Below are 27,405 nucleotides of genomic sequence, written 5' to 3' on the forward strand. Positions count from 1 at the left end.
ACAGAACATGAAACATAATATAGAACATTAACAGACAACAGTTCAAGGACAAAGCTACATACATTTAAAAACGGCACACATAGCCTACATATCAATACATACATAAAAATATCTAGGTCAAATAGGGGAGAGGCGTTATGCTGTGAGGTTTGCTTTATGTTGTTTTAAACCAGGTTTGCTGTTCATTTGAGCAATATGAGATGGGAGTTCCATGCAATAATGGCTCTATATAATACTGTACGCTTTCTTGAATTTGGGGACTATGAAAAGACCCCTGGTGGCATGTAGTGGGGAAATTGTGTGTGAGCTATTTGTTAATTGACTTTGCAAACAATTTAGAATTTAACACGTTTCTTATAAAAATAAGTGATGCAGTCAGTCACAGTCAAAACATTATTACAGACAGACCTCTTCCCCATCTTTACAACCATTGAATCTATATTTCTTGCCATGACAGTTTACAATCTAAGGTAACACTGAGTAAACTCATATCTTGGAACAGCACCTTCAATGGGAAGTATTTTTTTTATTTATTTTTTTATTTTACCGTTATTTTACCAGGTAAGTTGACTGAGAACACGTTCTCATTTGCAGCAACGACCTGGGGAATAGTTACAGGGGAGAGGGGGATGAATGAGCCAATTGTAAACTGGGGATTATTAGGTGACCGTGATGGTTGAGGGCCAGATTGGGAATTTAGCCAGGACACCGGGGTTAACACCCCTACTCTTACGATAAGTGCCATGGGATCTTTAATGACCTCAGAGAGTCAGGACACCCGTTTAACGTCCCATCCGAAAGACGGCACCCTAAACAGAGCAGTGTCCCCAATCACTGCCCTGGGGCATTGGGATCTTTGTTTAGACCAGAGGAAAGAGTGCCTCCTACTGGCCCTCCAACACCACTTCCAGCAGCACCTGGTCTCCCATCCAGGGACTGACCAGGACCAACCCTGCTTAGCTTCAGAAGCAAGCCAGCAGTGGTATGCAGGGTGGTATTGAACAAGTATTGAGAACCTTTGATGTTGGATGTGTTGAACACTGGTTGACCCCAACCCACACAACTCATGGTTACAAGAGAAACGTATGGCCCTACTCATAATTCACCCACAGAACCCACATCCCCACACATTTAGGGCTGGATTAAATCCGTAACGCTTAAGTTCAGCGCTCTTGCGCAATTTACATTTAAAGGTCATTTCCAATTGAGCCAACATATACAGCGTTTACCATGAATGCGACTCCGCAAACACAGGAAAATTGCCCTTTGTTTAATTTCCCTTTACTTGGCATAATGCTTTCTTTGCAGAAAAAAAGCATAGAAAATCATGGTTGTTTTAAATACATTGTACATCAGGGGTAGGCAACTAGATAGGACCTTTTCAACAAGTCCGTTTGTAAAATTTCTGCCCTGCTAGATCTGCCCCGATCAACTGTAAGTGCTGTTATTGTGACGTGGAAACATCTAGGATCAACAACGGCTCAGCTGCGAAGTGGTAGGCCACACAAGCTCACAAAATGCCTCTGGAAGCAACGTCAGCACAAGAAATGTAGAGGCTGTTATAGCAAAGGGAGGACCAAGTCCATATTAATGGCCATCATTTCCGAATGAGATGTTCGACGAGCAGGTGTCCACATACACTACATGACCAAAAGCATATTTTTCTTCCCATTTGGAACAAATTTCCTAAATTAAACTAATCTTTAGTTGAATTCCTGGTGATTTTCGTCTTTATAAAATTTTTTAAAAAAATCACCTCCTCAATTATTTTTCGACCTTCGTCTCTCCCGAGCCCGTACGGGAGTTGTAGCGATGAGACAAGACAGTAACTACTAACAATTGGATACAACGAAATTGGGGAGAAAAAGGGGGTAAAAAAAGAATGTGTTATGTTTTCTTCAAAATTACCAACAGATGACACACAAGTAAACTGTCAAACTTTATTTGAAGATCAAAACCAAGCTACAGCAGTAGGACATGTCCATATCATAGTGACGCAAAGTGTGTGAAAAGGCTGCAATCAAGCACTTTCAAAATGGATAAAAAAGAACATGTTCCGAAAAAAATGTATGTTAGAGTCAATGCACATGGCCATGGTAAAATTCACCTTGTCTGTTTCAACAATCCCCCAAAAATGTTAAAGAATTTTTTTCATTTCAGAGCACTTTTGGTTAGCAAGTTTTGCAATGCATTCAGTTGTTTATTCATTGATTATAAGAAGTAATTTGTGATGATTTGTCAGTATATGCAGCTTGCAACGTGGTGGATCACCAGGTCCTGTAGCAGGACACAGGTGGAGATCAGCCCAGGTAGAGGAGGGTGATAGGAGAGAGAAGGGGGTTAGGAGAGTTAAGGGAGGCAGGGTCATAGCGGGAGTAGGAAGGTGGGGATAGAGATGGGGGGAAGGGGGGGCTGATTTCGAGGCTTTGTCCTCATTTCTTCTTGGGTTTTGCCTCCAGAGGCAGTCCAATATCTTTCCCGCGCAGCTTCAAACCTGAGAACAAAAATGTTTGACGTCGGACAAACAAGGACCAATGGTAAAATGAAAAGTACTGATGAATAAGGTGGCATTATGCTACTCGGAAACATGATAAAACATAGGGGTTGATTATTAACAATGTCAGTGACAGTCTGTCCCAGATTCCACTCACCGATTGCCCTCTCAATTTTGCCCATGACCTGATTGTTGGGAATTGCTTTTCCACACTCATAGTCTGCAATGACCTGAGGCTTCTCATTAATTTTCTGAAAGTCAAAGCCAAGAGAGACATCAGAAGAAATCAGTAACCTAAAAACATAATATTTAGACCTACAGTCAAAAACTGTTGAAGTGTCAGTCATCAGAGGCAATCTCATTTAAGCTACATATACACATGATTAGATACATCTCGAAAGTGTCCTCCTCTACACAGCTGTACAGATGTGAATGTATTGGACATTGTTCTCACCTACCCTGTGTTTTCAATTAAGTACAGATGTAGAGGAGACGAGGAGAGTAAGCCACAGAAATTCTGACTACAGAAATGCAATGTCCTTATGCTGTGGTATTCAAAGTCGAGGGGAACTGCAGTGGGCCCCCCCCCCCCCAAAAAATAAAAAATGAATACATATGAATAGTACGGATTATTGTATGTATATATTTATTGGTTTCTTTTCATTTTGATAAGGGATTAAAATGTAATGAATTGAGGGTTATTTGTTAATGAAAAAATCTAAAATGTACCAATTTTAAGGTTGTGTCATAATATTTGGGGTGGGGTGGTCACAAAACGTTATTGCGAAAAACATTGGGTCCCCAGAATTTCTGGCCGAAAAATTGAGATCCTCACTGAAAAAAGTTTAATACCACTGTCCTAATGAGTCATGTGGGTCTGCAGCAGCTTTACTCACAGTGGCCAGATCTTTCTGGGTGAGGCCGCTGTTCTGGCGGCCCTGCTGGATAACCTTTCCCACCTCCAGGGAGACCCTCAGGTGCTGCAGCTCCTCTGTCTCCCGGTCCAGCTTGGCGGTGTTCTTGGTCACCAGGTGCTGCTTGTTCTGCCCTGCAGACCCTGTGGACACAGATGAATTGGCGTGGTTAGTAAACAAGCCATAGCATAATTTCATTCAGAAATCAATGCATCATGTTCCAGACCAAGTAGGGGAGATGGTGGATTGCACTTGAATTGCTATTTATAATAAAGGCTTACATTTCTTGGTAGTATCGAGGTCTTCTCCACGTCTCTGTGCAGCTGTGATAGCCTAGAGATAACATAGTACATTATTCAACACTTTACTATACCATTCCATAACAAAGGGATACATTTAGCTAGTATAGATGATGAGTAGTCCAGGCCAGGAGGCGGATACAACACAGAATCCAAACACAGGCCAGCTACAAAAACAAACGTTTTTAAATGGTGTTAATTAACAAAAATTCAGGAGAGAACTTTGAGGATCTGGGGACACATGCCAAATCTTTTCAGTCTCGTGAGGGGGAAAAGGTGTTGCGGTGCCCTCTTCACAACTGTCTTGGTGTGTTTGGACCATGATGGTGTCCACATCACCAAGGAACTTGAAACTCTTGACCCGCTCCACTACAGCCTCGTCGATGTTAACGGGGGCCTGTTTGGCCCGCCTTTTCCTGTAGTCCACGATCATCTCCAATGTCTTGCTCACGTTGAGGGAGAGGTTGTTATCCTGGCACCACACTGCCAGGTCTCTGACCTCCTCCCTATAGGCTCTCTCATCATTGTCAGTGATCAGTGACACTGTTGTGTCGTCCGCAAACTTAATGGTCGTGCTTGGCCACGCAGTCGTTGGTGAACAGGGAGTACAGGAGGGGACTAAGCACGCACCCCCGAGGTGCCCCTGTGTTGAGGATCAGCGTGGCGGATGTGTTGTTACCTACCCTTACCATCTGGGGGCGGCCGTCAGGAAGTCCAGGATCCAGTTGCAGACGGAGGCGTTTAGTCCCAGGGACCTTAGCTTAGTGATGAGCTTTGTGGGCACTATGGTGTTGAACGCTGAGCTGTAGTCAATGAACAGCATTCTCACATACAGTTGAAGTCGGAAGTTTACGTACACTTAGGTTGGAGTCATTAAAACTCGTTTTTCAATCACTCCACAAATTTCTTGTTAACAAACTATAGTTTTGGTAAGTCGGTTAGGACATCTACTTTGTGCATGACACACGTAATTCTTCCAACAATCGTTTACAGACAGATTATTTCACTGTTTCACAAATCCAGTGGATCAGAAGTTTACATACACTAAGTTGACTGTGCCTTTAAACAGCTTGGAAATTCCAGAAAATGATGTCATGGCTTTAGAAGCTTCTGATAGGCTAATTGACATCATTTGAGTCAATTGGAGGTGTACCTGTGGATGTATTTCAAGGCCTACCTTCAAACTCAGTGCCTCTTTGCCTGAGATCATGGGAAATTCTAAAGAAATCAGCCAAGACCTCAGAAAAAAAAATTGTAGACCTCCACAAGTCTGGTTCATCCTTGGGAGCAATTTCCAAATGCCTGAAGGTACCACGTTCATCTGTACAAACAATAGTACGTACGTATGAACACCATGGGACCACGCAGCCATCATACCGCTCAGGAAGGAGATGCGTTCTGTCTCCTAGAGATGAACGTACTTTGGTGCGAAAAGTGCAAATCAATCCCGGAACAGCAGCAAAGGACCTTATGAAGATGCTGGAGGAAACAGTTACAAAAGTATCTATATCCACAGTAAAACAAGTCCTATAACGACATAACCTGAAAGGCCGCTCAGCAAGGAAGAAGCCACTGCTCCAAAACCGCCATAAAAAAGCCAGACTACGGTTTGCAACTGCACATTGGGACAAAGATCGTACTTTTTGGAGAAATGTCCTCTGGTCTGATGAAACAAAAAAAGAACTGTTTGGCCATAATGACCATCGTTATGTTTGGAGGAAAAAAGGGGAGGCTTGCAAGCCGATGAACACCGTCCCAACCGTGAAGCATGGGGGTGGCAGCATCATGTTGTGGGGGTGCTTTGCTGCAGGAGGGACTGATGCACTTCACAAAATAGAGGAGGCAACATGAGGAAAATTATGTGGATATATTAAAGCAACATCTCAAGACATCAGTCAGGAAGTTTAAGCTTGGTCGCAAATGGGTCTTCCAAATGGACAATGACCCCAAGCATACTTCCAAAGTTGTGGCAAAATAGCTTAAGGACAACAAAGTCAAGGTATTGGAGTGGCCATCACAAAGCCCTGACCTCAATCCTATAGAAACTTAGTGGGCAGAACTGAAGAAGCGTGTGCGAGCAAGGAGGCCCACAAACCTGACTCAGTTACACCAGCTCTGTCAGGAGGAATGGGCCAAAATTCACCCAGTTTATTGTGGGAAGCTTGTGGAAGGCTACCCAAAATGTTAGACCCAAGTTTAAATTGTTTAAGGCAATGCTACCAAATACTAATTGAGTGTATGTAAACGTCTGACCCACTGGGAATGTGATGAAAGAAATAGAAGCTGAAATAAATCACTCTACTATTATTCTGACATTTCATATTCTTAAAATAAAGTGGTGATTCTAACTGACCTAAAACAGGGATTTTTTTACAAGGATTAAATGTCAGGAATTGTGAAAAACTGAGTTTAAATGTATTTGGCAAGATGTATGTAAACTTCCGACTTCAACTGTAGGTGTTGCTTTTGTCCAGGTGGGAAAGGGCAGTGTGGAGTGCGATTGAGATTGCCTCATATGTGGATCTGTTGGGGCAGTATGCGAATTAGAGTGGGTCTAAGGTTTCCGGGATGATGGTGTTGATGTGAGCCATGACCAGCCTTATTAAAGCACTTCATGTCTACTGACATGAGTGCTACGGGGCAATAGTCATTTAGGCAGGTTACCTTTACCTTCTTGGGCACACGCGTTACAACTATATCAGTACGCTCGTAACAACCTAAGCATTACGAAACTTCTCTTCAATCAATAAACCTCACGTCATCAATAACCATTATTCTTTGTTGTTGACCAAATTAGTCATTGACCTCCATCCAAAAGCCCTTGCTTTGTGGGCAAAAAAACCAGCACCTGCTGTAGGGAGACAGATGGGCCTCTCTTACCTCTTCCTGTCAGCTTGAATGCAACCACTAACTAGTTGTCTTGAACACAGCTCCCTAGCAACCCAACACGCACCAGCTGCTACTAATTCAGCCTCCACACCTGTTTGCAACATTTACACTAGCTGCCTTGAACGCAGGTCCTCAACAAGTATCAGCTGCAACTCATTGCTATTCAGCCTCCACACACCTGTCACTTTCCTTAAATCGCCACTGCCATCCTACTTAAAATATGACCGAACTAACATTCCTCTTTGTTCTGCAGTGCATGTTGCGTGACACTGCAATGCTAGCCTTATAAAGTTTTGCTGAGCAAGTTAATTGTAATGATGGGGAAAATAAGCTTCCTGACGCATTGAGCATTTCCAGCCAATTGTCACAAATAGGTTCATTACTTGAGGCTTTGATCCACAGTGTAGTGCCAACTTATAGATGTTGCACAGGCCGTAGTGCGTGCGCAGGGTAGCCTATCTTCTACTGAAACCAATACCAAACCAGTCAGGTGGAAGTTAGACAAAATAAAGCTGCTTCTGATAGTGATACAAAGTAAACTGCTTAGGAATTTCGATGCATGCCTTGGCTTGCCGGTATCAAAGGTAACATCACTAATCTTTTGTTGAATCTCTCACCTGCTCCCATCAAGTCTCATTCACTAACCTCTACTCAGTGGTAAAGTACTTAAGTAAAAATACTTGAAAGTACTACATATCTGTACTTTACTATTTATATTTGACAAATTGTACTAAAGAAAATTTAACTTTACTTATTCTGAATGCTTAGCAGGACAATAAAATGGTACCATCCCTACAGCCTTATCTGGTGGACTCACTAAATGCATGCTTTGTTTGTAAATTATGTCCGAGTGTTGGAGCATGCCCCTGGCTATCTGTAAATGTAAAAAAAAAAAAAAATGTTTTTTGCTTTAATACTTTGAATTACTTTGCTTTAATACTTTGAAATTATTTACACTTTTGATACTATAGTATGGAATCAATTACTTTGATACTTAAGTCTATTTAAAAACAGACCTCCCAAGTGGTGCAGCGGTCTAAGGCACTGCATCACAGTGCTAGCGGCATCACTACAGATCTGGGTTTGATACCGGGCTGTGTCGCAGCCGGCCGCGACCGGGAGACCCATGAGGCGGCGCACAATTGGCCCAGCATACTGCTTCCTCTACCTCATCCTCTCACCAGCGGTGCAACTGATTTTTTTTTTGCCTGCTCTGGCCTCCAGGCTACCTTGCCTGTGCTCGCTCCCCGCCTCAGGTTTCACTGGCCCCGTGACCACTGCTCCAACAGCAGCTCACCCGCTATCTGCCAGTGTTGACCTCTTTTCCCTCAGATTTCGCTAACCTCCCATCTCACAGACCTTGCCTGCGATATTGTCAGACTCTGGTTCCCCTTCCCAGCTGCGACCCTGTCCCAGTTCAGTGAACCGACTGCCTCTGTTCAGTATTCAATGCTGGCCACTCTTACTCTGGCCTCCTAGCCTGTGCTTCCTCCCCTTCAGGTCCCGCTTGCCCCATGTCCGCTGCAATTGCAGCGGCTCACCCCCTCTCTCTACCAGTGACGTCCCCCTCCTCCCCTTAGGTCTCACTGGCCCTGTGACCACTGCAGCGGCTCACCCATCTGCCAGTGACGACCTCGCTCCTCACCTCGGGCCCAGTGCAGTGGCTCACCCTCTACCACTGCCGTCCTCTCGCCCCACCTCAGGCCCCGCTGGCCCGTGACCACTGCTCTCATGGTGACACACCCACCCTCTCCACCAGTGACAACCTCCATCTTCGCCACTGGTCCTGTGACAGTCATCCCTGCAGTGCCTCACATTCTATTGTCGGCAACATCCGCTCAGCCAGCTATATGTGCCTGCTGCGGATCGGCCTGTTACTCACAGCTGTGACCTTCGCTCAAATCAGTGAGCCGATTGCCTGTCTCAGTTTCTTCCTCTACCCAACTGTGACGTAGAAGTCCGTCACTGGCCGCGGGCAGCATTTGGTACTTTAACGCACGCACACATTCATCACTCCTCCCTGCTCCGTTATCAGATAAGTTAACAATGTGGGTCGACACACAAGTTAACTTCTCTGTCTTACTACATACATTTCACACTTATGTCAGTGTTCATAGTTAATATAAGCAATATTTATTATACTTATCGATGTTGTGGATGAGCGCGTTTGTTTGTTCTGTTCCTCTCTCTCTCTCCATCTCTGTAGCTTCCGGGTATGCTGGATAAGGACCCGAGCTAAGGGAATTGGGCTGACTTTGTAGTGCCTGTCCCAAATGGCTCATTAATGTAAAATGGGCATATTGAAAGACACTGTCAGTAGTGATGTAATTTTGTAAATGTTATATTGTGATATTGTTTCATAAAACATGTTGCAATGTATATACTTTAGTATGTTTAGTTAAATGGAAAATGTAGGTTTGTATAGGTAATTGCTCAATTAATTAGGGTTAATTGTTCTGAGGGGAGGGGCTAGCCCTACAAAAGGAGCCTCTCTTTCAGTTCATGGGAAGGCATTTTGGATTGAGCTGTGGATGGGGTAGCATTGTTTTTAGCTGGCCCATAAGGTATATGTTTGATGGCAGTACTGTTGTTTTTGTTCCGGAATCACTTTGTAAATAAACACCCTTGCACAGAATAACTTTTGCGGCTTCGCCATCTTTTTATTTTGATAGAGGTTAGGTTTTCCAGTTTAGCCTTCTGGCCTACTCTACGTGATATATGGTGGCAGTGTTGGGATGGCGCACCGCAAATCAGTGAATTCCAACGAGAGTTAAAGGAATGCGTACAGGATTACGTTAATCAGCAGCAGCATCAACTGCCAGAAAAAGTACCTGAAGTTGAAACGGGGTGGAATACCATGGAATCGTCTGGTGAAGAAGAGGTCAAGTATGAGAAACTAGGAGCCCGACCAAGGGGCCAAACACAACCAGAACCATTTGAGCTACCGGTTGAACCAGCAGATACAGCCATAAAAGACCAGCTGACTGAAGGAGCAGTTCGGGGACCAGAACCACACCCAACCATGGTAGCCCTTTTCCAGCAACTTTTCACCTGCCTTGAGAGGGACGAAGACCTCAAGCAGGAGTTACGGGACCTACGCCAATCTATCCTCACAGCTCCTCACCAAGCGGAACTCGTCAGTGAGAGCCCGAGATTGGGTCTGCCAACACCAGGACGACAAAGGCTCGACGCAGCAGGGACTTCAACTCCACAGCAGGCTCCCCAAGCAGTAATGAGGCCAGCACCAGGAGACCAGTCCAGCAGTGTTAACATCCATCTTCCAGAATTCCTGAGGAAGGAGCCAAAGATGCCCTCATACCAGCAGGGGGAGGACATTGAAAACTACCTGCTGAGGTTTGAGCGCATGGCCAAGACGTGGCAGTGGCCAGGGGTAGAGTGGGCCGGCAGGCTTGTCCCATTGCTAACGGGCAAGGCCTTAGAGGCTTACACAGCAATGGATGAGGGGCTGTCCAACGTCTACAAGGCCTTGAAGGAGGCGCTGCTGGTGAAGTTCGACATCTCCCCAGAGACCTACCGTCAACGCTTCAGAGCTGCATCGACGCCACCGGGTGAGTCGCCGACAGAGACGTACCACCGCCTCAAGGGTCTCTACCGACGATGGGTTAGACCGGAGAAGACACAGGACGAAATCGGTGAGGTCATCATCCGAGCAACTTCTACAAGTTCTACCACACGATATTCGAACCTGGGTCCGAGAGCACGAGCCCAAGGATGGGCTTATGGCGGCCAAGCTTGCACTGCAGTACCTTAAATGCACGTAAAGGGGGCCCACCACGACCTGCAGCACCCGCTCCAAGGAGTCTCAGAGACACAAGGGACATCAGATACGCCAGAGATGGAGGTAACTCTGGGCATGACAATGCCACCAGCCACACTGCTCTTTCTGTGCGTAATTTCCTGCAAGACAGGAATGTCAGTGTTCTGCCATGGTCAGCGAAGAGCCCGGATCTCAATCACACTGAGCACGTCTGGGACCTGTCGGATCGGAGGGTGAGTGCTAGAGCCAGGGCCATTCCCCCCAAAAATGTCCAGAAACTTGCAGGTGCCTTGGTGGAAGAGTGGGGTAAAATCTCACAGCACAAACTGGCAAATCTGGTAGTTAATGCAGCTGGTGGCCACACCAGATACTGACTGTTACTCTTGATTTTGACCCCCCCTTTGTTCAGGGACACATTCAATTTGTTAGTCACATGTCTGTGGAACTTGTTCAGTTTATGTCTCAGTTGTTGAATCTTGTTATGTTCATACACATGTTAAGTTTGCTGAAAATAAATGCAGTTGACAGTGAGGACGTTTCTATTTTTTGCTGAGTTTACATGAACTATACCACATCAGGTAACTGATGCAAGCAATCAGATTTTTTTTTTAATTAATAAAAATGTACCTTATGGGTGAAGCGGAGATCGAAGAGACAAAGGTACAGACACTCATACAAGCACAAGCCCTAGCACACACATAATATTATACATGTTGTATTGTAGATAAGTAGTGGTGTAATAAAAGTATGATGTAGCGTTATCTTTTGTTTTATATGTAATATAAAGTGCCTTAACGTGTTTGGACCCCAGGAAGAGTAGCTGCTGCCAAGGAAGCCGCTGATGGGGAACCCTAATAAATACAAATATAGTGCACGTCAGAGCAAAAACCAAGCCGTGAGATCAAAGGAATTGTCCGTAGCGCTCCAAGACGGGATTGTGACGAGGCACAGATCTGGGGAAGGATGCCAAATAATTTCTGCAGCATTGAAGGTCCCCAGGAACACAGTGGTTTCCATCATTCTTAAATGGAAGAAGTTTGGAACCACCAAGACTCTTCCTAGAGCTGGCCGCCCAGCCAAACTGAGAAATCGGGGGAGAAATGCTTTTGTCAAGGAGGTGACCAAGAACCCAATGGTTAGTCTGACAGAGCTATCGAGTTCCATCTGTGGAGATGGGAGAACCTTCCAGAAGGACAACCATCTCTGCAGCACTCCACCAATCAGGCCTTTATGATAGAGTGGCCAGACAAAAGCCACTCAGTAGAAGGCACATGACAGTCCGCTTGGAGTATGCCAAAAGGCACCTAAAGGACTCTGACCATGAGAAACAAGATTATCTGGTCAAGCCAAGATTGAACTCTTTTGCATGAATGCCAAGCATTACGTCGGGAGAAAACCTGGCACTATCCCTATGGTGAAGCATGGCGGTGGCAGCATCATGCTGTGGGGATGTTTTTCAGGGGCAGGGACTGGGAAACTAGTCAGGATCGAGGGAAAGATGAACAGAGCAAAGTACAGAGATCCTTGATGAAGTCCTGAGAGCTCTGGAGCAGATTCTCAGACTGGGGCAAAGTCTCACCTTCCAACAGGACAACAACACTAAGCACACAGCCAAGACAACACAGGAGTTGCTTTAGGACGTCTCTGAATGTCCTTGAGTGGCCCAGCCAGAGCCCGGACTAGAACCTGATCGAACTTCTCTGGAGAGACCTGAAAATAGCTGTGCAGCGACGCTCCCCATCCAACTAGACAGTGCTTGAGAGTATCTGCAGAGAAGAATGAGAGAAACTCTCCAAATACAGGTGTGCCAAGCTTGTAGCGTCTAAATGAATTAACTAAGCCCTTTTCACTATACTAAGATTATTAAATGAGAATGTGACTATCATAAATAAGCAGAAATTGCAGTCTGGAATGATCTAATCATTAACAGTGCAAAATGATTATGGGGGGGGGGGGAAATTGGAAGCTTGGGATGAGTAGTTGGCCATGATGGTATGTGCCAGATTTGGAATTTGCATATCGTAGATGGGGTCTCCCCAAATATCGCTCAACCCTACTCTAGGATCAAACTCTGGATCCTTCATCTGCAGCCCTCGGCATCATCCGGTCCATTCTCATTCCCCTCATTCTCACATCCATTTCAGTTCCTCATTCTAAACCAATTTCAATGTCTGGTCCTTAAACTCATTAAATGTTTTTTAAGGCCATGTTGCCAAAATAAATAGAATATAGCCCCCTTGTAAAATAGTAAGCATGATGCAGCCTGTGACGCTCATTCGAGGTAAAAAAAAAAAAAAAAACTCTGGAGCTGACTGGGGACAACATCTGGTGAAGATGCTGGTTCTACAAACAAGTAGCTATTACTCCCCGGCCTGAAGTCTCGAATAAAACAAATTATCTGCTTAAAAGGTAATTGTCTCATATGTGTCCATGATTTTTGTTGGTAAAAGGCATGAACTTGGCATTGCTAGCTGGCTTCTGACTTATTCATCCTACTTTACTAGAAACTAGCAAGCTGTATTAGGCAGCTTTAGATGTGAGGAGAAAACAAATGGATAGCTATCCATTTGATAAAAAATGCTGCTAGCTAGATTGAAACTGCTGGGGGAAAGTCATGTAACGTTAGCCAACTCCCATCAGTCAGAGTTCGCTACCGTAGCCAGCTAAGTGGACTGTTGCTAGGTTTCTAGAAAATAACAATATATTTGCTAGCTATATGACTGACTATTGTGAACACTGACGGTTTTGATGCACTGGTGACAAAGTTGTCAAGAAAAATTACCCTTTTTTCCCCTACTGGCAACAGGTTGTGTTTTGGTATAATTTGGCAAATTTACATGAGTGTTTCATTAGTTAACTAAGTTACTGTACTGACTGGGTTAATTCATGTTGGTGTTGCATTTCAGATGAGGGCTATAGATCACTAGAAAGAAGCATGCTAACAGACCAGGGCCCTATATAAAGCATCTGAGTAGGAGCACTGATTTAGGATCAGTTTTGCCTTTTAGATCACAATGAATGTTTACATTAACAAGCGGGAGCTGGTCCTAGATCACTATTCGGAAGACCCTTTGTGAATATGGGTCAGGTAAGAAAGTGGTCGCCCAATACCTTGCACAGCAGTCGTTCACCACAGGACTCGAGGTATTAGTGTCAATGCTTACGAACTGAATATTTGTATGTGAATTTTCATCTATCAGACACTAACAAAAGGGTTGAATTGTTCAGCAACATGTGCAGTGAATGCGGACATGGCTTTGGTGATGAAAGCTAAAATGCATTTTGTCATCTCTCTATCATGCCCCTGCATGCTGTGAAATGGGCTTGGATGGTGACATCTTCTTCAAGCTTTCTGACTGAATACGGGGGTCTTCAGTGGTTCCCGGAAGCAAGGGCCTAGTGCTGAGCGATTAGTGCTTTTTGAAGTTGTTTCAATTTATTTGGGTTGAATGCTGTAACAGAATAAAACAAAAGTCCCATGATGGTAGTGACTGCCCACTACTGCTTATCACTTAGTAACATTAAAATATTTAAGTTGTGTAGAGTACATTTGTTTTACATTTCAATCCAAGTCATCTCTATAGAGTTGCTGGCTATGCTGTCTGACAAAATCACTTTTGTAGTTCTTAAAGTAAAGTATACTTTTAAGACTGCTGAATACCAACTATCACTTAAATAATGTATTTTCAGGAAGAGATAATTTGCAAAGCAACCGCGGCTCTCTATATCCCCTCACGATCACGCATTTTTCTTTCTTCCGTAGCAGGAGTAAAAGAAAGACCGGACAAGTAGATGCGCAATGGATTATAGTCATTGTAGGCAATTACCACGTTTTATGTGCTAAACTATGAAGAATATTGGCCTGTTATTGGGGGGGGCCTCATGAGTTCCGTGTTTGTGGCCCCCACCAAAGTTGCCCATCCCTGATGTTTAAGTTATCAGTTAGTAAAAATTTGAAGACCAACATGCTATGAAAAAGTTATTGTTTTGTAACCTTAGAATAAATTGAATGTTTATTAAAAAACTTAATTACATGGCAAGTCACCAAGTCCTAGAGAGATGTACACTTATCAAAATGCTAGGGTAAGCCTACACTACACAGCCCTTATTTTAAGTTTCTAAAATCCCTTATGGGAAAAGCGGTTGGAAAAATGTCCCTGTGTGACCGCTAGGTTTTATGGGTATTGAGACTCCTACTGTGGTACTCTATAAGAGCAGAAAAAATTAAATGTCATACCCGTGGTATGTGGTCTGATATACCACGGCTGTCAGTCAATCAGAATTCAGGGCTCAAAACACCCAGTTTATAAAATCGATTATATTTACAATGTTGGATAAAAAAAAAGTGACAGATTCATACATATGCACTAGGGCTGTCCCTGCCAAAAAAAAACTAAAGTAGTCTGTTCGTTTGACCTTTTTTTTTTTTTTTTTTTACATGTATTTTTCCATATATAGTCACACCCTATGTGACTAAATAAAATCAACTACAGTGGGGCAAAATAGTATTTAGTCAGCCACCAATTGTGCAAGTTCTCCCACTTAAAAAGATGAGGCCTGTAATTTTCATCATAGGTACACTTCAACTATGACAGACAAAATGAGGGGAAAAAAATCCAGAAAATCACATTGTAGGATTTTTAATGAATTTATTTGCAAATTATGGTGGAAAATAAGTATTTGGTCACCTACAAACAAGCAAGATTTCTGGCTCTCACAGACCTGTAACTTCCTCTTTAAGAGGCTCCTCTGTCCTCCACTTGTTACCTGTATTAATGGCACCTGTTTGAACTTGTTATCTTATCAGTATAAAAGACACCTGTCCACAACCTCAAACAGTCACACTCCAAACTCCACTATGGCCAAGACCAAAGAGCTGTCAAAGGACACCAGAAACAAAATTGTAGACCTGCACCAGGCTGGGAAGACTGAATATGCAATAGGTAAGCAGCTTGGTTTGAAGAAATCAACTGTGGGAGCAATTATTAGGAAATGGAAGACATACAAGACCACTGATAATCTCCCTCGATCTGGGGCTCCACGCAAGATCTCACCCCGTGGGGTCAAAATGATCACAAGAACGGTGAGCAAAAATCCCAGAACCACACGGGGGGACCTAGTGAATGACCTGCAGAGAGCTGGGACCAAAGTAACAAAGCCTACCATCAGTAACACACTACGCCGCCAGGGACTCAAATCCTGCAGTGCCAGACGTGTCCCCCTGCTTAAGCCAGTACATGTCCAGGCCCGTCTGAAGTTTGCTAGAGAGCATTTGGATGATCCAGAAGAAGATTGGGAGAATGTCATATGGTCAGATGAAACCAAAATATAACTTTTTGGTAAAAACTCAACTCGTCGTGTTTGGAGGACAAAGAATGCTGAGTTGCATCCAAAGAACACCATACCTACTGTGAAGCATGGGGGTGGAAACATCATGCTTTGGGGCTGTTTTTCTGCAAAGGTACCAGGACGACTGATCCGTGTAAAGGAAAGAATGAATGGGGCCATGTATCGTGAGATTTTGAGTGAAACCCTCCTTCCATCAGCAAGGGCATTGAAGATGAAACGTGGCTGGGTCTTTCAGCATGACAATGACCCCAAACACACCTCCCGGGCAACGAAGGAGTGGCTTCGTAAGAAGCATTTCAAGGTCCTGGAGTGGCCTAGCCAGTCTCCAGATCTCAACCCCATAGAAATTCTTTGGAGGGAGTTGAAAGTCCGTGTTGCCCAGCAACAGCCCCAAAACATCACTGCTCTAGAGGAGATCTGCATGGAGGAATGGGCCAAAATACCAGCAACAGTGTGTGAAAACATTGTGAAGACTTACAGAAAACGTTTGACCTCTGTCATTGCCAACAAAGGGTATATAACAAAGTATTGAGATAAACTTTTGTTATTGACCAAATACTTATTTTCCACCATAATTTGCAAATAAATTCATAAAAAATCCTACAATGTGATTCTGATTTTTTCCCCTTCTCATTTTGTCTGTCATAGTTGAAGTGTACACATGACGAAAATTACAGCCCTCTCATCTTTTTAAGTGGGAGAACTTGCACAATTGGTGGCTGACTAAATACTTTTTTGCCCCACTGTATATGCATTGAGTTTGCCTGATGCTTTAAGCTTACAGTTTTGATGAAATAAGACAAAGGCCTCGAGGGCCCCAGAGATCTAGATAACCAACAAAAAACAATCTGACCCAACTATTCTCCTCCTCCTGTCGCAGTCTGCCATTACTCTCCTGAAGTAGGTGGTAATAGGCTACACGAGTCTGCCACCTTTCATGTGGAATGCCAATTTATCTTACCATTTCTACCCGATCTGTGTGCCAGTTAAGGTTTAAATATGCACATTTTTGTGAAAGTTATTTAATTTATAATAATGTCTTTATATCTCAATCATTGCCATGTGGTTAATCAATTCTATCCAAATGAAAAATAAACCTAAAAAGTAACTAATTGCCAACCATGTAAGTAGAAAATATAAATATTCTATAAATCACATTGTTGCAGACAGGCCATGTGTAGTCGAACTTCAGACATTGTATCAACTATTATCTTTGGTCCGGATGAAGCTTGTGCTAGCGAATTTGCAGCATTGCATAAAATATTCTGGGCCCTCAGTTTCCATTGTGACACACCCAACTGTAGGTTATTTGCGCAAGGTATAAGAAGCAGTCCTTGACTAGGTCAGGAGTTCACAGTAGCTGAGTACCGGCACCTCAAAATGTTCTAATGCTTCAGCTCAAGAGTATTGTGGAGCACCTGCACCTAAATATAAACAGCACCAGCACCCAAAATGAGTACCGGAACCTATTTAAGTTAAGCATTGATAAGTAATCAGGTAGGCCGATTTTATGACGTTTCCACTGGATCAGAGCATGACATTTTTCCCTTTCATGCTGAGTGCTTGTCAAAAGGGAGAGAGCTGGAAAGACTTTTCTAATACATTGAAGAACTATTGTAATCCTCAATGGATGTAACAAATTCTTATTTACAATGACAGCCTACACCGGCCAAAGCTGGACGACGCTGGGCTATTTGTGAGCCGCCATATGGGAGTCCCAGTCACGGCCGGTTGTGATACAGCCTGGAATCGAACCAGGGTGTCTGTAGTGACGCCTCAAGCACTGAGATGCAGTGCCTTAGACCGCTGCGCCACTCGGGAGTCCAAACCAGAGTTCAAGTAACAGACACATCTCAACATCAACTGTTCAGAGGAGACTGCATGAATCAGGCCTTCATGGTCAAATTGCTGCAAAGGAACCACTACTAAAGGACACCAATAAGAAGAGACTTGCTTGGGCCAAGAAACACACGCAATGGACAGACCGGTGGAAATCTGTCCTATGGTCTGATGAGTCCAAATTAGAGATATTTGGTTTCAACCGCCGTGTCTTTGTGAGGCGCAGATTAGGTGAACGGATGATCTCCGCATGTGTGGTTCCCACCGTGAAGCATGGAGGTGGTGGTATGGTGCTTTGCTGATTTATTTAGAATTTGACCAAGGAGATATGGAGTGCTGCATCAGATGACCTGGCCTCCACAAGCACCCGACCTCAGCCCAGTTAAGATGGTTTGGGATGAGTTGGACCACAGAGTGAAGGAAAAGCAGCCACAAGTGCTCAGCATGTGTGGGAACTCCTTCAAGACTGTTGGAAAAGCATTCCTCAAAGCTGGTTGAGAGAATGCTTAGAGTGTGCAAAGCTGTCATCAAGGCAAAGGGTGGCTACTTTGAAGAATCTCAAATATAAAATATATTTTGATTTGTTTAACACTTTGGTTACTACAAGATTCCATATCAGTTATTTAATTGTTGATGTCTTCACTATTATTCTACAATGTAGAAAATTGTACAAATAAAGAAATACCCTTGAATGAGTAGGTGTCCAAACTTTGACTGGTACTGTGTGTGCGCGAGCGTTACTGCTCGACTCAAAACAACCTCCGTCAATTTTTTATTTTATTTTTATTTATTTTATTTATTTAACCTTTATTTAACCAGGTAGGCAAATTGAGAACACGTTCTCATTTACAATTGCGACCTGGCCAAGATAAAGCAAAGCAGTTCGACACATACAACAACACATAGTTACACATGGAGTAAAACAAACATATAGTCAATAATACAGTGAAAAAAAAAAAATAAGTCTATATACAATGTGAGCAAGTGAGGTGAGATAAGGGAGGTGAAGGCAAACAAATATATGTATAAATAAATAAAATAAATAAATAAAAAAATAAAAATATAAAAGGCCATGGAGGTGAAGTGAATACAACACAGCAAGTAAAATAAAACTAAAAAAAACCCTGGAATGGTTGGTTTGCAGCGGAAGAAAGTGCAAAGTAGAGACAGAAAATAATGGGGTGCAAAGGAGCAAAATAAATTAATAAAATAAATACAGTAGGTAAAGAGGTAGTTGTTTGGGCTAAATTGTAGATGGGTTATGTACAGGTGCAGTAATCTATGAGCTGCTCTGACAGCTGGTGCTTAAAGCTAGTGAGGGAGATAGGTGTTTCCAATTTCAGAGATTTTTGTAGTTCGTTCCAGTCATTGGCAGCAGAGAACTGGAAGGAGAGGCGTCCAAAGGAAGAATTGGTTTTGGGGGTGACTAGAGAGATATACCTGCTGGAGCGCGTGCTACAGATAGGTGCTGCTATGGTGACCAGCGAGCAGAGATAAGGGGGGACTTTACCTAGCAGGGTCTTGTAGATGACCTGGAACCAGTGGGTTTGGCGACGAGTATGAAGCGAGGGCCAGCCAACGAGAGTGTACAGGTCGCAGTGGTGGGTAGTATATGGGGCTTTGGTGACAAAACGGATGGCACTGTGATAGACTGCATCCAATTTATTGAGTAGGGTTTTGGAGGCTATTTTGTAAATGACATCACCGAAGTCGAGGATTGGTAGGATGGTCAGTTTTACAAGGGTATGTTTGGCAGCATGAGTAAAGGATGCTTTGTTGCGGAATAGGAAGCCAATTCTAGATTTGACTTTGGATTGGAGATGTTTGATGTGAGTCTGGAAGGAGAGTTTACAGTCTAACCAGACACCTAGGTATTTGTAGTTGTCCACATATTCTAAGTCAGAACCGTCCAAAGTAGTGATGTTGGACAAGCGGGCAGGGGCAGGCAGCGATCGGTTGAAGAGCATGCATTTGGTTTTACTTGTATTTAAGAGCAGTTGGAGGCCACGGAAGGAGAGTTGTATGGCATTGAAGCTCGCCTGGAGAGTTGTTAACACAGTGTCAAAAGAAGGGCCAGAAGTATACAGAATAGTGTCGTCTGCGTAGAGGTGGATCAGAGAATCACCAGCAGCAAGAGCGACATCATTGATGTATACAGAGAAGAGAGTCGGTCCAAGAATTGAACCCTGTGGCACCCCCATAGAGACTGCCAGAGGCCCGGACAACAGACCCTCCGATTTGACACACTGAACTCGATCAGAGAAGTAGTTGGTGAACCAGGCGAGGCAATCATTAGAGAAACCAAGGCTGTCGAGTCTGCCAATGAGGATGTGGTGATTGACAGAGTCAAAAGCCTTGGCCAGGTCAATGAATACGGCTGCACAGTATTGTTTCCTATCGATGGCGGTTACGATGTCGTTTATGACCTTGAGCGTGGCTGAGGTGCACCCATGACCAGCTCTGAAACCAGATTGCATAGCGGAGAAGGTGTGGTGGGATTCGAAATGGTCGGTAATCTGTTTGTTGACTTGGCTTTCGAAGACCTTAGAAAGGCAGGGTAGGATAGATATAGGTCTGTAGCAGTTAGGGTCAAGGGTGTCCCCCCCTTTGAAGAGGGGGATAACCGCAGCTGCTTTCCAATCTTTGGGGATCTCGGACGACACGAAAGAGAGGTTGAAGAGGCTAGTAATAGGGGTGGCAACAATTTCAGCAGATAGTTTTAGAAAGAAAGGGTCCAGATTATCTAGCCCGGCTGATTTGTAAGGGTCCAGATTTTGCAGCTCATTTAGGACATCAGCTGACTGTATTTGGGAGAAAGAGAAATGGGGGAAGCTTGGGCGAGTAGCAGAGGGGAGGGCAGTGCTGTTGTCCGGGGTAGGGGCAGCCAGATGGAAAGCATGGCCAGCCGTGGAAAAATGCTTATTGAAATTCTCAATTATAGTGGATTTGTCGGTGGTGACAGTGTTTCCTATCTTCAGAGCGGTTGGAAGCTGGGAGGAGGTGTTCTTATTCTCCATGGACTTTACGGTGTCCCAGAACTTTTTTGAATTTGTGTTGCAGGAAGCAAATTTCTGCTTGAAAAAGCTAGCCTTGGCTGTTCTAACTGCCTGTGTATATTGGTTTCTGGCTTCCCTGAAAAGTTGCATATCACGGGGGCTGTTCGATGCTAATGCAGAACGCCATAGGATGTTTTTCTGTTGGTTAAGGGCAGTCAGGTCAGGAGAGAACCAAGGGCTATATCTGTTCCTGGTTCTAAATTTCTTGAATGGGGCATGCTTATTCAAGATGGTGAGGAAGGCATTTTTAAAAAATGACCAGGCATCCTCTACTGACGGGATGAGATCGATATCCTTCCAGGATACCCCGGCCAGGTCGATTAGAAAGGCCTGCTCGCTGAAGTGTTTCAGGGAGCGTTTGACAGTGATGAGTGGAGGTCGTTTGACCGCTGACCCATTACGGATACAGGCAATGAGGCAGTGATCGCTGAGATCTTGGTTGAAAACAGCAGAGGTGTATTTGGAGGGCAAGTTTGTTAGGATGATATCTATGAGGGTACCCGAGTTTACGGAATTGGGGTGGTACCTGGTAGGTTCATTGATAATTTGTGTGAGATTGAGGGCATCAAGCTTAGATTGTAGGGTGGCTGGGGTTTTGAGCATGTTCAAATTTAGGTCGCCTAGCAGCACGAACTCTGAAGATAGATGGGGGGCAATCAGTTCACATATAGTGTCCAGAGCACAGCTGGGGGCAGAGGGTGGTCTATAGCAGGCGGCAACGGTGAGAGACTTGTTTTTAGAGAGGTGGATTTTTAAAAGTAGAAGTTCAAATTGTTTGGGAACAGACCTGGATAGTAAGACAGAACTCTGCAGGCAGTCTTTGCAGTAGATTGCAACACCGCCCCCTTTGGCCGTTCTATCTTGTCTGAAAATCTTGTAATTGGGGATGAAAATATCTGAGTTTTTGGTGGTCTTTCTAAGCCAGGATTCAGACACGGCTAAAACATCCGGGTTGGCAGAGTGTGCTAAAGCAGTGAACAAAACAAACTTAGGGAGGAGGCTTCTAATGTTAACATGCATGAAGCCAAGGCTATTACGGTTACAGAAGTCATCAAAAGAGAGCGCCTGGGGAATAGGAGTGGAGCCAGGTACTGCAGGGCCTGGATTCACCTCTACATCACCAGAGGAACAGAGGAGGAGTAGGATAAGGGTACGGCTAAAAGCTATGAGAATTGGTCGCCTAGAGCTACTGGAGCAGAGAGTAAGAGGAGGTTTCTGGGGGCGATAAAATAGTTTAAAGGAATAATGTACAGACAAAGGTATGGTAGGATGTGAATACAGTGGAGGTAGACCTAGGTATTGAGTGATGATGAGAGAGATATTGTCTCTAGAAACATCATTGAAACCAGGTGATGTCATCGCATATGTGGGTGGTGGAACTGAGAGGTTGGATATGGTATAGTGAACAGGGCTAGAATCTCTACAGTGAAATAAGCCAATAAACATTAACCAGAACAGCAATGGACAAGGCATATTTACATTAAGGAGAGGCATGCTTAATCGGGTGATCAATAAGGGTCCAGTGAGTAGAGGTTGGTTGGGGTCGTGGCGATCCAGACAGCTGGCCGGGTATGTGGCTGTCGGTAGCAGCATGGGATGGAGGTCTGTTTGTAGATACCTCGTGCGTTTCCGTCGGTAAGTTAGTGGGGTTCCGTGTAGTGGGGTTCCGTGTGGAAGAGGGGATCAATCCAAATTGGCAGAATAGATATAGTGACCCAAGGAGAAAAAAAATAAATAAAAAATAAAAATAAAAATAAATAATAGTTGTCCGGTATGCTTATTCAGGTAGCAGCCGATAAGACAGCTAACGATTAGCGGGCCTCAGGTGAGCGTTCAGGTAACGTCGGGACGGAGGTGCCAGTTGGATAAATCCCTCGGGCAGATAACGTCGGCAGTCAGACGTGAAGGCCCGGTGGGGTTCCGTATCTGCAGCAGCAACAAAAGAAACGTGTCCGGATGGTGATGGAACTCCTCAGCTGGCTAGCTCCAGGATGATTTGAGTTTGCTCCGGGGTCGACGTAAGCCAATCGTCACACGGTTTGCAGCTAGCTAGCTGCGAAGTCAAGGTGCAAGTGACCAGAGCCTGCGGCTGGAATCCGGGGAAACTGAGAGAGAAGAAAAGTCCCGGAATGCTCCGGTCCGAGTCGCGTTGCACAAAAGTGCCGGTAGATTATCGAGCTAGAGGAATAGCTGATGACCACAACACGAGGGCAGCTGAAAACCAGCGCTAGCCAGCAAACCGGCTAATTTCGGGGCAGCTACAGATTAGCTTCTGGCTAGCTATCGGAATAGCTACTGGTTAGCTTTCAGGCTAGCTTCTGAATTAGCCCCTGGCTGGCTTCCACGATGGATTTTCAGTTTGAGGTAAATATTACTTTTTAGTAATTGGTGAAGCGGGTTGCAGGAAAGCTTTTGCAGGAAAGCTTTTGTAGTTGAGTTCTTGGATGATAAAATAAATAAAAGATAAGTGAAGAGAGGTGTAAATATATATACAGGACACAAACAATACGGAACAGAAAAAGACGTCTGAACTGCTAAGCAACCTTGGGAAACGATGGGAAACCAAAGTGAAAGAAATAACAAATTCAGAAGACGACTAGTCTTGAATGCATCCGCTAACTAATTGCCTTGAAAGCAGCTCCCTAATGTAGCAACTCAACAAACACCAGCTGTTTCTAATTGCCAATCAGCTTCCATGCCCATTTTTAACACTAACTCAAATATGTTGTTAACTAGTTGCCTTGAATGCAACACCTCAACAGGGGGGGGGAAATTGCCATCACCACAGCAGCCAAACTCATGCTAACATTCCATCCATTAAACTCTCAGATGTAAAGTCCCCTTTTTAGAGGACCTGCGTGGTTCTGGCCGACTTTTTTGCTTATAAAATCGATCTGTGGACACCGTAGATTGTAATGGCTTGCAGTGAGAAATAGCTCTGGTTTCCACCAAGACAGTATATTTTCAGAGCCTGTGTGACTTAGGATGTAAAATCTGAAACCACATTACGCTGGAATGTTACTCCCATTTCATTTGCTTTCCCGACTGACTGTCCATAAACTCCTGGCTGAACCCTACATCACAGCCACTGACAAAGCACATGCCTGCAATCATTACATCATAGCGCAGCAGGAGAGAGTGGTTTCCTCACGGTTACACGTTCAGAGATCGATTAATAGCCATTCACCTAAAATATTTTTCATTTTAAAACAGAAAACACTCAGACGGACAAGATTAATATGAGATGAAGGGCGAGTTCCTAACGACATCAGGAAGCCAAGCTAGAGTAATTAGACATTCACAGCAATGGGGGCAGACGTTTTGATCAAGAGTGACCTTCGGAAAAGATGCACCTTTTCTCTAACACCAAACATACAACTGTATTTTACAACTGTATTTTACAGTTGTGGAATCTTAGTTTTTATAAATTTGATTATACTACACTGAACAAAAATATAAACGCTACATGCAACAATTTCAAAGATTGTACTGAGTTACAGTTCATATAAGGAAATGTATTAATTAGGCCCTAATCTATGGATTTCACATGGATGGGCGGGCCTGGGAGGGTATAGGCCTACCCACTTGGGACCCAGACCCACCCACTGCGGAGCCAGGCCCAGCCAATCAGAATGAGTTTTCCCCCACAAAAGGACTTTATTGCAGACATAAATACACCCCCCCCCCCAGCCGATTCTGCAGGTGACGCCGGATGGAGGTCCTGGTGTGGTTCCGCGTGGTTTGCGACTGAGGCAAGTTGGAGGTAGTGCTAATTCTCTAAAATGACATTGAGACGAATTATGGTAGAGAAATTAACCTTCAATTCTCTGGCAACAGCTCTGGTAGACATTCCTGCAGTCAGCATGCCAATTGCACACTCCCTCAATTTGAGACATCGTGTTGTGTGACAACTACATATGAGTGGCCTTTTATTGTCCCCAGCACAAGCTGCACTTGTGTAATGATCATGCTGTTTAATCAGTTCCTTGATATGCCATACCTGTCAAGTGGATGGATTATTTTAGCAAAGGAGGAATGCTCACTAACAGGGATGTAAAAAAAAATGTGCACAATCTGAGAGAAATGTGTGGGATCTTATTTCAGCTCATTAAAACATGAGAACTCTTCATGTTGCATTTATATTTTTGTTTAGTATATATTTGAAAGCATATTTCAAGCCTTATTCATACAGTTTTGTTGTAGGAAATACACAAGATATTACATTTATCAAATTTGTACTGTGTAACGTTACTTGGTTGTGTGCGCAAGTGAGTACACCTCGGCAATAACCTTTTTTAACAGAAAGGTGAGATTACCCTTTGAGTATGCAGCATTACTAGTTATTATGGCCCTGAGTGTAGCTAAATCATTATTATGGGGGATTATGCAGATTCACATTTCGATTGCATTTAGTTACATTTAACTGGTTAACTCAAAATTAAACCGATTTCAATGTTTGGTCCTTAAAACTAAAGTGAATAAAAATATAATTAATCGACGTTAGACAAATGATTAGCTAGATGTAAACAGTCGTTTTCTGTCTACGTCAATCGTTTTACCGACCAGGAAATTCCAAAGATTAGCGAGAAGGTTGTCCCCCGAGATGTATAATATTAGTAAGGTTGCCTGCAGGCAGTGACCGTGTGTAGCCAACATGGGCTCGCTCAGAGGTTGGATTCAACCGCATGTTCACATGTTGGCTAATGTTAGCTGCTATAGCTAACGCTAGCTGACTAACCGTACTGTACCTGCTTAGATTTGGCCTGGGAAGCAGTCGGACCCTTCTTCCTCAACACAGTTACAGTGTCCCAGTCGCTTTCTGCCATTTTCCCAGGGATTATTACCTTAACGTTACGACAATAACTGTATATACAAATATAACCCTATCAGCCGGGGATATCGAAACGATAGCTGACAATGTAGGGCGACGTAAGGCTTACTTTGCTACGCTTGCGCTGACAAACGACGGAGTCATTTAGAGGGTTCGTTTATGGTTTTACTCCGGTGGGAGGAGTTTAACTGGGTGAAAGTAGTTTGCATTCGTTTTGGAACCGGACTGCCCCGGGCGTGAGCCGAGTGCCGTTCAAAGCCCACGACGAAGTCTGTTCAAAACATAAGTGACGTAATTAATCACTTGGAGTAATGAGTAGTATTCTGCGTTTTCACATGCAAAATTGATTGCTTTTGATAACTCTATCTGCCTTTCCAATGAAAACTAGTTTGACAATTCAAATATATATTTTATGGAAAAAATATGTGTTTCTGAACGATGCACCTTGTTGACAACATTAACGAGCGGCGCAGACTACGGTTCGATTTGAGAAGGGCGCTCTTCCCTTACAGCTTTTGACCGTCCACGTCATGGGTCATAGACCGGTGCCCCGCGTCTCAGCATAATCGAATACTCCTAACCTTTATAGTAAAGACTCACCCGTCAGTGACCCACCGACGCGTCTTCCAATTCCAAAACTTTATTGAAAACAACCTCGTTAACAGGCAAATACCATAGAGCTACAGCGACCTCTTCTGTTGGAAAGAAAGTGCCTGAGAACCAAGGAAATGTCCATGTTCCAGTCAATGATGTGTGTATATATACAGTAACTCATTGCATATAGCTTGATACTACAAAATATCCCTCATTCATAATGTATAGGGGCTGATGTTACTACATTTCCATACAATGTCATATAAACAGGGGTTGAAGTGGGAATTCAGAGATGGAGTGGAGGAGCCCCTATTTGCAACATTGTCTCAGAGCATTTCGTATTATTATGTATGTAAACCCGAGACATTGCATTTAGTGTCATATGTTACGTTTTGTTTGGTATGTCATATTTTTGAATGTCCATCATCCATTTCGTGTGATATGTTACGAATTGTAATTCGTACAATATGTTATGAATTGCAAAATGTACAATATGTTACAAATTTGCTAAATGTATATATTAGTAAATCCTATTTGTTGTGGCTATTATTATTAGCTAGGTGGCTAATGCTAACGTTAGCTAGCTCTAGGGATTAGGGTTGAGGTTAGGAGATAGGTTGAAAAAAAACTAAAGTCGTTGTCCACGCAGAAATCAAATTAGCACAGCTGGATTGTACAATATTTACCCATTTATTATTTAAAAAATTATTCTTCTCTGTCAAATTTGTTGTTGATCATTGCTAGACGACCATTTTCAAGTCTTGCCATAGATTTTCAAGCAGATTTAAGTCAAAACTGCAACTCATGAACATTCACTGTCTTCTTGGTAAGCAACTCCAGTGTAGATTTTGCCTTATGTTTTAGGTTATTCTACTGCTGTGGGTAAAATCACTAAGGAAGCCAAGCCAGTAAAAAAGCCATATTACAACCTATGTTGTGATAATTGTGAGGTTTGCTCTTTAACCCATTTGTTCATATGCCACAGTGATATACAATAAAGCTGTGACAACAAAAAGACAACAGTCACACAATGCCGGAATGAATTCAAGTACAAATACAGTGCATTCGGAAAGCATTCAGACCCCTTGACTTTTTCTACATTTTGTTATTTCTATTCTAAAATTGATTAAATTTGTTTATTTCCATCATCAATTTACACACAATACCCCATAATTACAAAGCAAAAACTGGATTTTAGAAAATTCTGCACTAAAAATAATCCCTGAAATATCACATTTACATACAGTTGAAGTTGGAAGTTTACATACACTTAGGTTGGAGTCATTAAAACTAATTTTTCAACCACACAACCAACAAACTATAGTTTTGGCAAGTCGGTTAGGACATCTACTTTGTGCATGA

General features: G+C 43.5%; 1 protein-coding gene across 1 annotated transcript; it reads right to left on the minus strand.

Annotated features, from left to right (window-relative positions):
- Window positions 1-1,926: 1,926 nt before the first annotated feature.
- Window positions 1,927-25,719, minus strand: LOC139543980 (endothelial differentiation-related factor 1 homolog). Its single transcript, XM_071350587.1, has 5 exons — window positions 25,367-25,719; window positions 3,690-3,741; window positions 3,391-3,551; window positions 2,652-2,745; window positions 1,927-2,494 (listed from the first exon to the last, which is right to left on the minus strand). Exons 1-5 carry the CDS (start codon window positions 25,442-25,444, stop codon window positions 2,433-2,435), a joined length of 447 nt encoding a protein of 148 aa, XP_071206688.1. The 5' UTR covers window positions 25,445-25,719; the 3' UTR covers window positions 1,927-2,432.
- Between the last annotated feature and the right edge of the window lie 1,686 nt (window positions 25,720-27,405).

Source organism: Salvelinus alpinus, chromosome 18 (genome assembly GCF_045679555.1).
Source record: "Salvelinus alpinus chromosome 18, SLU_Salpinus.1, whole genome shotgun sequence".
In the NCBI taxonomy this organism is placed as follows: domain Eukaryota; kingdom Metazoa; phylum Chordata; class Actinopteri; order Salmoniformes; family Salmonidae; genus Salvelinus; species Salvelinus alpinus.